At 40.5% G+C, this 16,131-nt stretch overlaps 1 protein-coding gene across 2 annotated transcripts; it reads left to right on the forward strand.

Moving 5' to 3' along the window:
* The first annotated feature begins 594 nt into the window (after positions 1 to 594).
* On the forward strand, positions 595 to 15,739 carry zdhhc8a (zinc finger DHHC-type palmitoyltransferase 8a). Of its 2 annotated transcripts, XM_061734147.1 has the most exons (10): positions 595 to 877; positions 6,980 to 7,101; positions 7,219 to 7,376; positions 7,799 to 7,971; positions 8,057 to 8,159; positions 11,722 to 11,813; positions 11,907 to 12,036; positions 12,151 to 12,265; positions 12,712 to 12,824; positions 14,019 to 15,739. In XM_061734147.1, exons 1-10 carry the CDS (start codon positions 774 to 776, stop codon positions 15,324 to 15,326), a joined length of 2,418 nt encoding a protein of 805 aa, XP_061590131.1. In that variant the 5' UTR covers positions 595 to 773; the 3' UTR covers positions 15,327 to 15,739. The 2 variants fall into 2 exon arrangements, with proteins under 2 accessions (XP_061590131.1, XP_061590132.1); XM_061734148.1 differs by lacking the exon at positions 595 to 877 and having other exon boundaries at positions 6,983 to 7,114.
* The last annotated feature ends 392 nt before the right edge of the window (positions 15,740 to 16,131 follow it).

Below are 16,131 nucleotides of genomic sequence, written 5' to 3' on the forward strand. Positions count from 1 at the left end.
CAAATAAGTTATTTTTCTGGCGATGACTCTTGTTTTAAGTGTAATGAGACTAAAAATGAGACATTTTAAATAGAAATAAGACAAATATTCCTGGTAAGATTTTGAGTTTTTGCAGTGTGAGCAAGACTGCATTTGAAAAAGTTCCAATTTTCTTGACCACACAGATAAGCTACATAGACTTCTGTGATGAGTATTTGCTGGACGTGTTGATTGATACTCTAGTTAAGTTCTGTGACTCGTAACCTTGCAATACCTTAGCTTCCACTGAATTGACGCCACTGTGGGCTACCTGGGTGCAGAATAGGCTTGGGCTTGAAAGGGGTAAATGGCATGGGTCCCTTATCTGGGCAAAATGTATGGGGCCCATAAGTGATGCAGGTGTACTAAATGGACATGCCGAGACTGGAATAAATTGTGTAGGTCCCATATAGTTTCAGTAACCATAGTTAAGGATTTTTAGAAGTCATGTCTCATCCTATCTGTAAAAAGAGAAAGTTAGCAAGTGCATCAGGTGAAGGGAGGGGGTCAGTTGTGTAGTAGCGCTCCACGTCACTGCCTAGCAGCCAGCAAACACGAGCAGCCGCTTCAGATCATTTGAGCGCTGCCGTCTGCCGGGACTCACCGGGATGCAAAACTGAGGGACCAGCTTAGCACCGGATCGATCGACTATGCTTTCATTTTTTTGCCACCTGCGATTCACCATGGGCTTTATCGGACGTACCCGCCAGCATTTGCTGTGGTTATGAGAGACTGATGAGAGCAGAGAGGACAGGATGCCTGCCGGCGGCTCCAACTCGCTGAAACCCAGCGCCTTCCTCCCGGTGTCTACGGCTGCTTGCCTGCTGGTGGGCTCTACATCCCTGTTCTTCGTCTTCACGTAAGTGCCACAAAGTCATGGGAAATAAGTGGACGAAGATCTGTCTATTCATTCAACTATTCTTTCATTTTAACTTATGCATATATGACTCTTGAGTCAAAAAAAAAAAAAAATGAATAGAAATAAGAACAAAACCATCTTTTACTCTTGAATATTTCTAACACCATCATGAAGTTACCATGTTGTTCAAATCCTGACTATATGTTCAAAACATCTTTTCATAAAAAAACAAAATTTATTATTATTATTACTTTTAAAAATTTCAATAATCAGCAATATATATATATATATATATATATATATATATATATATATATATATATATATATATATATATATATATATATATGTATATATATATATATATACATATACCGGTGTGTGTGTGTGTGTGTGTGTGTCTTCTGCTGGTTATTGACCTTTTTAAAAATAAAAATAATAATTTTCTGTTTTGACTTGGCTGGGTGGGAGCAAACCCGGTGCACTCTGTTGTCTCACAAGTAAGCAGAGTTAAAGGGATAAACCAACCACAATCCACATTTAATACAATGCCAGTATAAAAAATAGTACATCTCTTATGAATATAGCAGGATCAGGACTCGAAAGGTCCAAAATGTATTGGTGTCATACTTGTGCCAGAGTTAGAGAAGTTAATTCAAGCTTTCTTATTTTGACCTAAATTTGATGATATGGAAATGGTGAGTTTAAGAAGAGTCCACTTAAACCAAGGTATGAAAAAATCCCACCACATAATATACCGTAATAGCCAGATAATTCAATCATAGTGATTACTGTAGGTTTTCTGACATGTATACATGCAGTATTTTAAGCTTTCATGCACATAAAGTACCACAAACATTCTTCTGATATCCATTGACTGGCAGCTCTCAGCTCATCAGTGGTACCAGTCTACTGACCCCTGGCCTCTGCAGCTGTATCTGTCCTAGTTTCTCATGTATTCTCCAGCCGTGCACCGCTGGCGCCAGATTGAGGGGATGCAGATTAGGATCCTGTGGCTGATGGCATGTGATCCCCCGTCTGGAAAAAAATGAGTCTGGAATCTTTGACTTTATTATCAACTGTTTCTACACGCAGCAAGTCTGTTTATGCTTTGTTTGACAAAGGATCTCAAATAAAATAGTTTGCCCTCAGATTAAAACCACATCTTGGTTGTCTACTCTGAACAGGTCTAGGTTTAGATTTCTAAATTATTTTCATTAGTAGGTCTTTTAATATGAGAATGTAAACACATGTAACAGTGACAAAAGTATTCAAATTTAAAAGCTGCACCCCTGAGAGTTTTGGAGAATTAGAGACACTTGTGAACCACAAAATGTTCAAAATTCCCTCCAACAAACTCAATTTGTGCTGAGAGAAACAGAAAAAAATTATCAATGACAGGCTGATGTGATTGATTGAACAGAGATGACTTATTTGAGACTACAATGCTAAACCAGCAAAATGTGGAAGCTGTAAGTGATTGGATAAACAAGTAAAGGCTCTCCTTCTGCTGGGTTGAGGTTTGCAATTGAATTTTTGGCATAACTTTGCCATAACATAATCAAAACCTCACTAATCTTGCTATAAAACATGGATATATTCAGATATAGCCAGTGCAGTTATTTGTCATACAAGCTGGTAAAGCCCTGCATCTTTTCAGCATTGTACTTCAAGCACTTTCGTATTTGAATACTGGTGTTCTGAAAGTCTATTTGCATATTTTTAACCTTCAAATCATAATTTATTTCCTACAGAAATAAACCCTGCAGGGATATTTATATGTATATAAATCCATCGCCCTTTTCGTATGCTAATATTCATGTAATTATCAGCGTCAGCGGTTCTGTATGAGCATTAGTGGGAGCGTGAAAACTGTAAAGTCTATTTTTGCAGCAGGTTTTGGGAGAGTCAGAGAACAACCTTCAGATTCTTGGGACTCTTTTGTCTTCCTCTGCCTGATAAAAGTCACCCATTATCAGTTTCCTGCTTTTGTTCTTCTGACTGTGAACTTTTGTTTGGAGTATCCACTGAGGTTTGGCACATTGTGAAAGTCAGCTAGGCTAAACACATGCAAAAGACCAGGAAGAATTCCCCTGATGCGCCGCGGTCTGTCTGCTGATAACGTTAAGGAATAAAGTACCTCTTTAGTCATAAAACTGTGTAGTAAGAACACATTTTTGCAGTAAAATGCATGTCAAATATTGAAGGTGAAGTTATAACACTTAAAGGGAGGTGACTACAGCACAACAAAAAAAATGGTACTTAGATTATGCTAAATATTAATATATCAGTTTAATATATCAGTGCATCAGTTTAACAAATGTTCAATACTCAGTAGTACTTGTGATACTATATGTCTGAAGCTCGCTAACATTAACTAATATTAACCTCCATTAGCTAATGGTCAGAACAGAGCATGCAGTAAAACCTCTGAGTGGATTGAAATGACCAAGGCTGTGTTTTATAGCTCAAGAATTCATTTTCACTCCCTTATTTAGTCTGTTAGAGTTCGTATTAAAGGAAATGAGCTTTCAAGTGAAGTGGAAAGATTTCTGTGAAGTGAGAGAACTCTTTCTTTAGAAAGCTAAAATGTATTATAACTGCATGTACGAAAACAAAAAGTCAAATTTTTCTCCCTAATTTCCTTTATGTTATTTGGATGACACGCATAAAAAACATGAAAAAAGACATGCATGACACAAATCACAGATGGAGTGAGAAAGAAATGGAACTCGCGACATTGTGAGCCCCCGACATTTGATGTGTGCTCTAACTATTTTCTTCTTGTCTCTGATTTTATGGCAGTGATGTCATTTATATAATTGTGACAGTTTTCCACCAAAAGGACTCCTGAACTTCCAACGTGCCTGACTGTGTGGCGGGCGTCTGCTGTGCCACTGACCCACTATGGGGATGAGGGCAACGTGCAGATTGCAGAGCAGCTTACTGTTCAGTGTGATTTATTAGAGCTCTGCTCGGGCCGTTTCATTAGGTGGGGGCTTGTCTTGCAGCGTAATGAACCATCTCTCCCTGCGGTCCAGATGGTCTCAGACCAGTGATAGAGGCCCTGCATCTATGTGGCGGCATCCAGACTGTAATCTGCTCCACATTTATTTGTAGATTTATAAAGAGAAAGGGGAAAACACAATCAGCTTTTCTTAATGATTAAAAATTATTCTGGAATTGATATAGAAAACAGTTTACTCTGCCTTGTTTTGGTGGGATTTATTTGAGCTTCTTGTGATGCGAGAATGGGGTTACAACTAAATAGTTTTAGTTGTACAGCATAATGTAATTGTTCATTTGTCACAGTTCAAGCAGAAATCAAATATGACCTGAGGTGGTGAGAGAAACGTTCTCTCAGATGTAAGTCGCTTTGGATATAAGGATCTGACAAATGACAGTAGTAGTAGTAGCATGGCGAGGGGAATGTTGACCTTGAAATGAATCATGTTACTCGTCCATAATCTTTAGGTCCACAGCTTGTTATTTGAAATTTTATTCAATTTAATTCTGCTGACTTTTTCCCCATTTTTCTTTTTTTTTTTTTTTTTTGTTTCCAATATGGCCTCTAGTGCTGAACAACTGCTGTCATAACAGTCACCCACAACCAGGGGGTGAACAAATGTATCTGAATACAGTATATCTATAGGTTGAATCCTGATTGCATGCTCTCTGCATCTAATGTGAAGAATCCACAATGCTCAGGACTAGCAGAAATGGTCTGTAATCCAAAGTTTATAATCTGGGGATTACTGGGTTTGCAGCTGGCACGGTATCGGCAGGCGCTCCTCTAAAGAGTGGCGGGGACCCCTCCCCCCACCGCCTAAAACCAGCCCCAGGGTTTGGGGATTGGAGCTGCGCTGGGATGAAGCGCACAAAATTAAGCAAAGGATTTTGTTTGTCTTTTCACTTTGAGTCAGTATTTGCGTTTTTTCACGATTATTTCTTCAGGATGTCAATACATGCATTTCATATTAGTCATTTCTCCATGATATGTAATATTCTATTGTTTATCTGTTTTCATACTGATACAAAGCCCTTCTCCTTGAAATTCACAAAGGTTTCATATGATATATAGGTTATTCTTTTGCTCTCTGAACACCACTGTAACTTGGTTATATGCTGCATCCTCTTCCAATCTCACAGAGGCAGACAAGTATGGATGTTCACAGCCTTACCTACAGCCAGTTCAGATTCAATATTTAACATGAAGTGTTAAAAGAAACCAGAGCAATTTGAGAAAACTCGTGTTCAAAGTGTGAATATGTAGTTTTTTTCTTTTTTAAAAAGATCTTCACTCTTCATATAATGTCAGCAACTAATTTCAAATTAGCACGAGCATGGACAAATTTAAAAGAAGAAATATCTTGTCTAATGAAAAAACAAAAAACAACAAAAAGGTGTCTAGAATAATTTACAACTGAGCAACCAAATAAGTATAGTAGGCTATCAGTAGTTCAGTGATTATGAATAAAATGAGCCACAACTGAGGCTGCATCTTTCAGAAATGAAGATGGAGAGATGTTCACCACCCTATAAAAGACTAGGACAACAAACAGTTAAGCAATTTGAAATCCAAGTCCAACAGAAACTTGAAGGAATCTATCCCACATAAGTAAAAGATTCCCAGCATCCAGTTAAACAGGTCTTATGTGTGAGGCCAGTATGAGTTAGTATTGTTGAAATCACTACATGAGCTCACTTACTCCTGTTATTGACAATAAAGATGGTTCACAAGTCAAAAGTCTACTGAGTGAAAAAAAAGGCATGGACAGAACATACACAGGATACAGAGACGTGACTGTTTTGTCTATATACAAGGTTGAGGTGAAGTGTTTAAGAGTTCTGTGGTCCAGCAAATTTAATGTTTTAAATATTTTGGAGAAATTAAAAGTATTTTACCTTCGGCGTTGACAGTTTCAGAGGTGTATCAGTGCAGATAGCATGTCTGTTATTTTGGGGAAGGTTTTAATTTTTTCAGCAAGGTAACGCCTTAACATATACAAGCATTACAATAGCATCAAGTCCACAAGGTGTAAAACTGGTCTGCCTGCAGTCCGGACCCAACGCCCACCAACATTTGATACATTATGGAACTTTAAAGAAAAAAATGTGAAAAACAGGCAGCAAATGTTTGAGGAGCGTATTACTAAAAGTGCAGAAGCAGTGCTGTAGTTAACAAGCCTGATGTCCAGCTGTTATGAAATATACTTATGGCATCATGTTTGAAATGCAAACATACAAAAAAAAAAGTAGAATGTAGATTTTTTTCTTGAAACAAGTCACAACATTAAACATTAACATGTTTAAAAACACTTAACTTTACCTTATTTTCAGCTTCATTAAAAAAAAAAAACCCCATCTGGCTGCTTAATGCAACGCTAATGCACAAATTGCCTGTTGCTATCTCACTGCTCAGCGTTAACTTGATGATCCTGTAATGTGACAGCCTGTTAAGTTAAGGTGGGATTAGCAGAGACCAAAGAATCCGACACTAAAGACCAAACCAATGAGCCAGACAGGCACTGATACCATGCCTAGCAATCACAGTTTTGCTTAATTCAACATTTCAAATGCTTTGACGTTATATGATCATTGTGTATTTATTTGATTTTGCTTTGTAAAGAAAAAGAAAATATTGGTGGTTGCACTTTTTTTCTGACATGAATCATACATTTAATAATATGTAGTAAAAAAAAGTAAAAAAATGCAAATAAAAGGTAAAAGGTATCATTCAAGCCTCTCTGTGCAACATAGATGCAGTGAGTGTCTTAGCTTCACTTCCGGGTGCAGGAAGATTGGGTCTGGAGTGACGCCTTCCTTTAATCCCCTTGTTTGTGGCACTGGTGAACACACTAATACATGCTTATCTCTCACTGCAGACAATTACTTTTTTCTGATCCAGTGTTCCCATTAGGAAAAAAAAAAGGGATGTAGATGATCCCTTAAAGTCTTTACTCTAGGCTTGATTTTACATCAACCTCTCGGGAACTGCTGCTTGCTTGGCTTAAAAACTCTATTTAGAACAAGAACACAGCTTCTATTCTACAAGTACAGGGAATAGTTTCAGTTCATTCTCCTCTGTGCGTGTTTCTTCAGATGCCCATGGCTGGCTGTGGCCATCTGCCCTGCTGTGCCACCATGCTCTGCCATCCTTTTCCTTTTTGTACTAGCCAACTTCACCATGGCAACCTTTATGGATCCCGGTGTGCTCCCGATGGGTTAGTAATCAAGGTCATATTCAATTTCCAGCAGGAGAGATTTTCTTCTCTTTTTTTTTCATAATTTTTCAGTTGTGAGCATTGGTTACTCGAGGTGCTCCCTGTTCTCTTTTGCAGCTGGTGACGATGAAGACAAGGAAGATGAGTTTCGTGCTCCGCTCTACAAGAACGTGGACGTTAAAGGCGTCCAGGTGCGGATGAAGTGGTGTTCGTCGTGCCACTTTTACAGACCTCCGCGCTGCTCTCATTGCAGCGTCTGTGATCACTGTGTGGAGGTGAATGCACGGACAGTTAAGTTACAAGATGCCAATCAGAAAGGTTGCCTGTTTGTGAGGCCTCAAACAAATGTGGTGGGAAATTCAATGGCACAAACAAAGTGATAAGGGAAAATAGTGGACATGAGAAGAAATAAAAATAGGCATCATGAGTTTAGAAATGTGTGGGGAAACAGTAAATTACATTTCTGTAAGATGGACAGAAGGTGACGGAGGGAGAGACCTCCTTAATCGCGTTAATCCATTCCTACATCTTTTGTTGTTTCTGTATAAACACAAATTGAAAAAAAATTATACAAACAGAAATTTGCTGTATACTTACAACCTAAGGCGGATATTCCACAAGCTCCAAATGAATAATCTGCATTAGACCTGCAAAATATTTGAAGACATGATGTTTTGATGGACTCTTCTGTTTTCAGGACTTTGACCATCACTGTCCTTGGGTGAACAACTGTATCGGGAGGCGAAACTACCGTTACTTCTTTCTGTTCCTGCTGTCGCTCACCTTTCACATGATCGGTGTTTTCACCTTTGGCCTCATATTTGTCCTGCACCACATCGACGATTTATGGAAGCTGCACTGCATCATCACGTATCCTTGCGAAACATTTAAGACGCCCATCTGTGCTCAGACCATTATTATTATGAAGCAGTTGTCCTTATCCATTTTTTCCCAGTTTGGTAGTGATCAGCATTTCTGGGTTTTTTCTTATCCCTGTCCTGGGTCTCACAGGGTTCCACTTGTATTTGGTTTCCAGAGGTCGTACTACCAACGAACAAGTGAGTCACTCCAGTATAGAATCCTATCTTTTTAAATGCAGTCGCACCTCATTCAATAGGGGTTTTCAGCTCTCTTAATCATGCTTCTCCAGATTTTCTGATTTTATTAAAGCCACTTTATGTAGCAATACCACTTCTGACCACATGGGGGAATTTAGCTCTACCATGTTGATGAAAGAGCGACTGAGAATACTGTGCTGATGTCCTGGGACAGGCCAGTTTATCTTGTAATAGCACTTTGTCCCTCCACATGTGCACTTACACACAGGCTGACACATGGTCAGAGGTGCTATTGCTACGTAGAGTGGGATTAATGATTTTAGGTATTTGTGTTTGCAGACCCTCAGTGTATACATGTATTATTATTATTGCCTTTATTTAACTAGGTCGGTCCCGTTGAGACACAATGACCTCTTTTCCAAGGGAAGCCTGGCCAAGACATCGGCATAAAAAAGTTGCAACAATTACAAAACACACAGGCTCACAGAACAACACAGATACAATAATTTACAGAATAAAAGCAAAAGGATTAAGGCTTCCGATTCACATTAAAACAAGAACAAGTGCGGTATGAAGCCGCTCCAATTTCTCTCACACAGGTTTTTATAGATACAAGGTTGAGGAGCTCCTTTAACTTTAGAGTTTTCTGCAATGGATTCCAAGCAGCAGGCACAGCGTACTTAAAGCAGTGCTTACCAAATTCAGAATTTAATCTGGGCACGTTTAATAAATAAAACTTGTTGGAATGCAAGCGGTAATTGCTTTGTGATTTGGAGAAATATTTACATAAATAGTGGGGGAGCTGAGCATACCCAAGAAAGCTTTATAGATAAAAATATGCCAATGTATAATGCGGCGTGATGCCAAAGAGGGCCACTCAACCCAAGCATATAAGGTGCAGTGGTGAGTGAGGGCTTTAATCAGTGACAAGCCTTAATGCAGGGGTCACCAATCCTGGTTCTCGAGGGCCGGTGTCCTGCATGTTTTAGAGTTTTCTCTGCTTTAACACACCTGATTCTAATTAATCATCATCATCAGCTTGTCATCGAGGTCTGCACAATTCTGTTAACGACACAGTCACGTTTATCACGTTGCAATGAAGCAGGGAAAAATGTAAAACATGCAGAATACCGGCCCTCAAGGACCAGGATTTGTGACCCCTGCCTTAAGGTATGATGATACACAGTGTCCAGAGAACGCAGACAATTTGCAGGGGCATACACATATAGGATATCGCCATAGTCAAGTACAGGGAGGAAAGTGGCAGCAACCAACTTTTTTCTGGTAGAAAAAGAAAACCAAGATCTGTGAGGGAAAAAGAATCCCAGTTTCAGTCTTAGTTTTTTTTACCAGGTTTTCTACATGTGGTTTAAAAGAAAGTCGATCATCGATTAAAATGAGAGCAGAGATACTTAACACTTCAGAAGTTCAATATCAAACCCTATGACAAAATCCTTGGAGGAGACACAGATACTCGATTCGTAGAGTGAGAGAGAGATTAAAAAGATATTGGAGGGGTTTCACTATAAAATCAGCAGCTTTAGAAAATTTGGTTCCAAGTGATCTGGGCCTGCAGATTTAGAAATGTCAAGAGAGAGAAGAGCTCTACAGACTTCTTCCACAGAGAACAACCTAAAAACAAAGGGAGGTTGTCCAGCAGAAATATGGCCCAGAGACATGGTAACATCTAGGGCAGACGACACAAGGTTATGGCCAGACATAGCGATCGGAGAAGAAGACAGAGAATAAGGAACTGGAGGCCAAAAATGATTATTAAAACAATCAAGTATAGTAGCCCTGTCAGTTACGGTGGTAGCATCTTTAATAATACATGATGGGAATTTGCTATGATTATCAGTGGCTGAGATCAAATTGTTTGTTATTGCAGAAAGATAAAAATTAGGTTTGAAATCTGGTTTGAACCAGGGATTATCCCTCCCCTTATATCTTCTGAAGGGAGCATGCTTATCAAGCAGGGAAGAGAAACCCTCAGTGAAGAATTGCCCTGCAATTTCTACATCATCAATTAATTCAATACGTTTCCCAGTTAAAATTCTATAAATCATGGAAGAACCCCAGTTAAGCAAAGGTCTTCATATTACGTTTGATCAAAAATACGGGGTTTGGATTTTGGAATTTTGGCATTTCTGACTGCAGCAATCACACAGTGGTCACTTAAATCATTTGCAAAGACACCTGACAGAATACTTGTGTGGAGCATTAGTCAAGAACAAATCAATTAAAGATTGGAAACTTCAAATTGGGGTGTGTGGGGCTTTCCATGGGCTGTGTATGATTTAATGAAACACAGGAATCTTTGAAGTTATCAGATTTAGAATTTAGCCAATCCCAATTTAGATCACTAGTTAAAATTATTTCATTTCATGTCAGCTAATAGTTGATTAAGAGAAGTTAGTGCTTCAGCAGTAGCTGATGGAGTTTTATAGCAGCCAACAACAGTGATGAAAAACCCATTTGAAATTTCAAGATTAGATAAGGCTAAGAAATCAAACTGTTTACTGATTGTTTTGGACTGCAGGACATTTACATTAAATCTTGATTTACAATCAATTGCAACCCCGCCCCCTTTCTTGGGATGGTCAGCCCTAAATACATTATACAGTTTGATGGAAATGGCTTTGTCAGAATAAGATTTACTAAGCCACATTTCAGACAGAACAGTGACATCTGCATCAGTTGATTTTGCCCAGATGTGCTGCATGTCAATCTTTGATGGCAGATTATGAATGTTCAGATGGATTACACCTGTCCCGGTCCTATCCTTAAATTCAGCAGGTGTGTTACAAATAGCAGTACCAGGACCAGGATTTGGCTGGATACCAGAAATCAAGAGTAAAATAAACAACAGAAATCTTTTCCTACTAATTTCAAGGTTGCTATGTGTTCCTCTGTTAGGGTGTAGTCTAGCATGCAGCATGACAAGAGACTTATCAGACAATATGAAGTTTGATTCTAGGACAGAGGTGCAAACACGACACGCAAACACGACATAAATTGTGCAAAGATAAAAAGATCCATATAAGAATGCACCAGCACTTATTCAGTTCATTCACTGAGCAAGTTATTGGCTTCAGGGTTTGGAGTAATTGGAGGATAAAGCATAGCAGCTGATGTGCACTCCCCATGGTGGCTGGTTAACCCAAAGTTCAAATGAGTCACAATAGTGATGAGGACCAGGAAGAGAGAATGCATAGTACTTGCTGCACAGAGTTCAGTTCCAGGAGGGAAAACGGCGTGTAAGGAGCGGCGTAATCCCAGAGGGGGGTGGATGGAACAGGCCATGAGGCACAATCCACAGGCACAGGCAAAAAAAGCAGGACACCTAGTACAAGGCAGAGTAGCCTTCCAAAACAGACAAAAACATAAACAATCCACAGACCTTTGTCTTTATTGAGAATTGTCCATTCATCAACGGAAAAAAACCCACTAAAACAGACAGACACAGGACAGAGACAAAAACGTGTTGCCATCTTGTTTTGCTGTCATCTTGGATATCTGTGTGATCTACACAACATGGACATATTTCTGCATCTTTCTGTAGGTAACTGGGAAGTTTCACGGAGGAGTAAACCCTTTCACACGAGGCTGTTGCAACAACATAGTGCATTTGGTTTGCAGTCCCATTTCTCCAAAGTAAGACATATTTTTTTCCTGCTTCCGCGTTGTTGGCAGCCTTGTACTTCAATGACTGACAATGTGCTGTCCCTTTATGTCTTCTAACCTCAGTTACACAGCAAGACCCTGTAAGGAAAAAATAATCAATGTCCAACCTCCGTTCCTGAGGCCAGAGCTTGACCGACAGATGTCAGATAAAGTTGGGGACAACGGGATTCATAGCCTTGCACTTCATAATAATGTATGCTAAAACAGTTAAATATTTTCTCACGCATCTTCTAAGGATGGTCACTTCTCAAGAGATATGAGCTATGTCTCTTATGTTTATCCTTTTCTTTTTTTTTACTCCTGGCAGCAATCCTCAGCTGAAGAGGTTGAGCTGTCAGACCTCAAACAGTTGAAAACTCCTCCACCCCTCCCTCCAAAACCTGACCGCAGCCTGCTGAAAAGCCAAGTTACTGTTATGGATGGTACAGTAAATTTACACATACATACTGTAAATAATGTGTTATAATTAGATTTAGCACCTCTGACTATTTTTTTTGCCCGATGCTGTTCTTGTTTGTATAGTGACAAAATTGCTCTTAACATAAAAATTACACGTTATTTTATTTACAAAACATCGACAACTACGCTGAAAATAATGTGTCAAAGCAATAGGCCCTGCAAATACAATGACTCTTTTTAAGCAATAAATTATCCTTGTAAAATAGATAACTTTAGTGTGAAATATTGTCTTTTAGACAGATTTGGGAAGTCAGAGGGTATTTAGAAACAATCTAAATAAGTTACGGTATTGTTCTGAGGCTTTTCATATCTTGACAATGAGAATAATATGTCCCCAGTTGCTGAAATGAATTTGCAGATTGTTCTATACATCTGCCTACTGTTAATCACAAGCTGACCTCTTTTTCAGATATGGGCCATCATACCAAATCCATCATTCCTGTGTCTATTCCCACTGTGCCACAGCTACGGCCAGTCCTGGAGGCCATATCCAGAGGATCATCACCCATTCCTCCAGAGAAGGTGACTCTCAGCTTGGATTGTTCTTTGATGTGAGAGTGACTACGTTTACATGCAGTCAAAATTCGGGTTATTGCTAATTTTCCGGTTACTGAAACATTCAGAATATTCCGTTTACATGCGTGAAGAAACAGGGTTATCCCTGTATACATGGTAATTAATCATTTGGGATATCTCGATCAAACCAGCGACGCACGGAGAACATCATGACGCAATTCCCATCATTTCCGCTTCTTCTTCAAAACAACAACAATAACAGCAGCACCGCAGATAATGAACAGCCCAGTACAAGTCGCTTTGTTTCTTGGCCCTGTATTACGCCTTTTTCCGCGTCTTCCAGCGATGCTTGATCTGGTCTGGCATTCGTACAAATCCTGCTTTGCGCAACTTTTCGCTCACCTTTTTGTAAATCTCGCTATCGCTGTAATTTCTACCGTCTACAAATGACAAAATGTTCATATTATAGTGACCCTGATATGGGAGAGTTATGAAGTGGGGGAGATCAGCCTGAATTCTCTCGTCTCTCTGCCGGTCACCGGAATGCACATGATGTCATGAAAGGTGGTGGGCAGAGGGAAGGGGGGGCTGTGCCCCTAGTTTCTTTTTCAGGGGTCCTAATTGAAGTTGTTGTGGTATTAGCCAGGGAAGTGCTAGTTCTGGTCTGCTTGTGCTCTTTGCTTTTGGCTGTAACCCTGTTCAATGCCTTCCTGGCAATAAACTGGCAAGTGGAAGCGACGAGCCATCTCCGCCTGGTCTGTGAATCGTTACAATATCTTTCATTACATTTATGAAGTGATTAGTCTCCTCCTCACTCCAAAAGTGTGGCGTGGTCTTGCGTTTCCCCATGTTTAAAGTACTTCCTGGACTCAAAAGACCAAGATTCCTTGCGAAAAGAACATGCGCAGAAAACAAATTCATGTTCCTTTGTTGGGGATATTCCGTTAGGCTATACATGACCAAATATTCGGGTTAGGAAAGGAGTAACCCAAGGGTCATATTTGGGTTTTTAAAAACCGGTTATTCAAAGGGGTTATTGGTGTTTACATGGCCGTGCAAAACTGGGTTATTGCTAATATTCCGGTTTTAAAAAGGTTATTGACTGCATGTAAACGCAGTCAGTGATTCTTGATAATTCAAGTCCTCGCTTTGATGGCTGCCCGATAAACACTGCTTTCTATTTTGTGCTGTGTTGCTTAGTTTCTGAAGACATCAGAGCAGCAAGGGAACAGCAAATATCCTGACCTCTGCTCCGAGTCTAGAGGAAGCCCAGGAAGGGGTAACCATCAGGCCAGCCTGCTCTTCCAATCTCCCCACCAGCCCAGCACTGTCTCCAGTTTGCTACAGCTCAACTCTCTGACGCTCAACACCCGTTCTCTCACCCTGAAACACAGCAGTCGCCATAGCAGCAAATCCCAGCTGCCTGCTGTGCACACTGATGGGTGGGGATCCAACCACCCTGCAGGGATCATCTCGTCTTCTGGTCTGCTGGCCACTCAAAGCAGCAGCAGTAATGGCAGTCCACCCTATGATAACCTCATCAACCCTGCAGACCCTCAGTTCATGGCTCAGAGAGGCTCCCCTTCTGTCAGCTATCACCCCCATTTTATGGCCCTGGGCACAGATGGGACTCTCCAGCGTCCGGCCCCTCAAACCTACAGTCCTGTGTTCATGGGTATCAGTAGACAATCTCCCCAGCCTCGAGAATCCTCTCCGTCTTTACAAGGGCTCACTTCAAGGGACGCCTCACCATCTCTGCAAGGTTTTATTCAAAGAGAACCATCTCCTGCTTTTCAAGGGCTTATCCCAAGAGACCTCCAAACCCAAAGCGTGGCAACACGAGACATTCCCCCTCCAAGTCTGTTAATGCGAGACATGGCATCTCAAGGTCTTCGAGAAAGCATTCGGGATATCGTTCCACAAGACATGACGCTTCCGAAATCTGCTGCTGCGCGCTATGACAACTTTTCAAAAACCATAATGGCATCAATCAATGAGAGACGTGAGCTGGAGGAGAGGGAGAGGATGTTCCGTATGCAAGCCAGATGCCAAGCGCTCTACGGCCCAGATGTGGCAATCTATGACATCCCCAGCAGAAGGAGCCTACCTCCAGACAACATTCGACCTCCAGGCTCCCGTGGACCAACGCCCCCAGCCTACGGCTCCAGGGAGTTTCTGATGAGTACAGGGATTTTAGGTTATGGTGTGAGGACCTCGCCTCTCTCCAGCTCTTCCACATCATCTCTGACTTATGGCCCCAAAACCTCCAGCTCTCCTCTGCAGAGCAGCAGCAGCAGTCTGCAAAGCAAGGGAAGGTCTTCATCTCCAGCTTATTGTCCTCTTGAAAGGCAAACCCAAGTCCTCCCTTCCTCTACCTCTACTCTCCCCCGTTTACCCTCCACCACTTCCTCCGCCCCTCCGTACTCTTCCTACGCCACCATGAAGCGCTCATCACTTCCGTTCTCCCCAGAGGGCAAGGAGTCTGTCACCATGGGAGCTCTGAAATAAAACATTTGCCATGTTTCTGGTGGTGTGATTGAATCATCTATGCAGTGTTCGTCTCAGTTTTCACAACTCCAAAATCTTATGTAAATAAGAGGTCATTTTGGGCATTCTTGTAGGAGAAGGTGTGAAAAACCATCGCTTAGTTAAGGATTAACTTGGAATTACTGTTGTAAATTAAAAAGAACGAAAAGAAAGAAAAAAACTGAATCTCAGGATATTGGTGCTTTCTCTTACAGACAGAGGGAGGACTTTCAATCAAAGAAAAAAGAGCTATGTGAAGAATTCAGATGAACTATCTTGATATTGTGAATCATTGTCATACCACATTGTGTAATTTGACTCATATTAGAAAAAAAAACCTTGTTTAATAGATTTTTTTGTAGCTGTTTATATGAATAAACTTATTTTGTAATTTCCACTTCTGCTTGGACGTTAGTGTGTTGTGAATGCCTCTAAACTTTCTACGGCAAACAAATGAAATCAATATGAGAATAAGGAAGGCCATCTTTCATTGTTGGTTGTTAAACAATGTTTCAAAGCTTCATAAGGTGTTTAAGTACATACATACATCCTTTTGGTATGGCAAAATAAAAAAGTAGGCTGGAGAAAATGAAATTATGTTTAGGACACGGCTGTATTTGACGGATTTATGCTTGTTCCCTGTAAAACTGAGTATGTAGATGGGACCCCCCTAGGGGACAGTTTTAGAAGGTGGCATGACGTCAGACAATCAGATCCAGCAGAGGATGCTGTTGCATGTGTAGAATTTCAGCATGATATAACTCTGTATCTGCAACAAATGATGGAA

The sequence above is a fragment of the Cololabis saira genome, chromosome 11, assembly GCF_033807715.1.
Source record: "Cololabis saira isolate AMF1-May2022 chromosome 11, fColSai1.1, whole genome shotgun sequence".
In the NCBI taxonomy this organism is placed as follows: domain Eukaryota; kingdom Metazoa; phylum Chordata; class Actinopteri; order Beloniformes; family Belonidae; genus Cololabis; species Cololabis saira.

Coding starts and splice junctions, on each gene's coding strand:
- zdhhc8a (XM_061734147.1), top strand. CDS start 774: ATGCCTGCCGGCGGCTCCAACTCGCTGAAACCCAGCGCCTTCCTCCCG. Junction 7,102..7,218: donor TCCCGGTGTGCTCCCGATGG/GTTAGTAATCAA, acceptor TCTCTTTTGCAG/CTGGTGACGATGAAGACAAG. Junction 12,266..12,711: donor CCAAGTTACTGTTATGGATG/GTACAGTAAATT, acceptor CCTCTTTTTCAG/ATATGGGCCATCATACCAAA.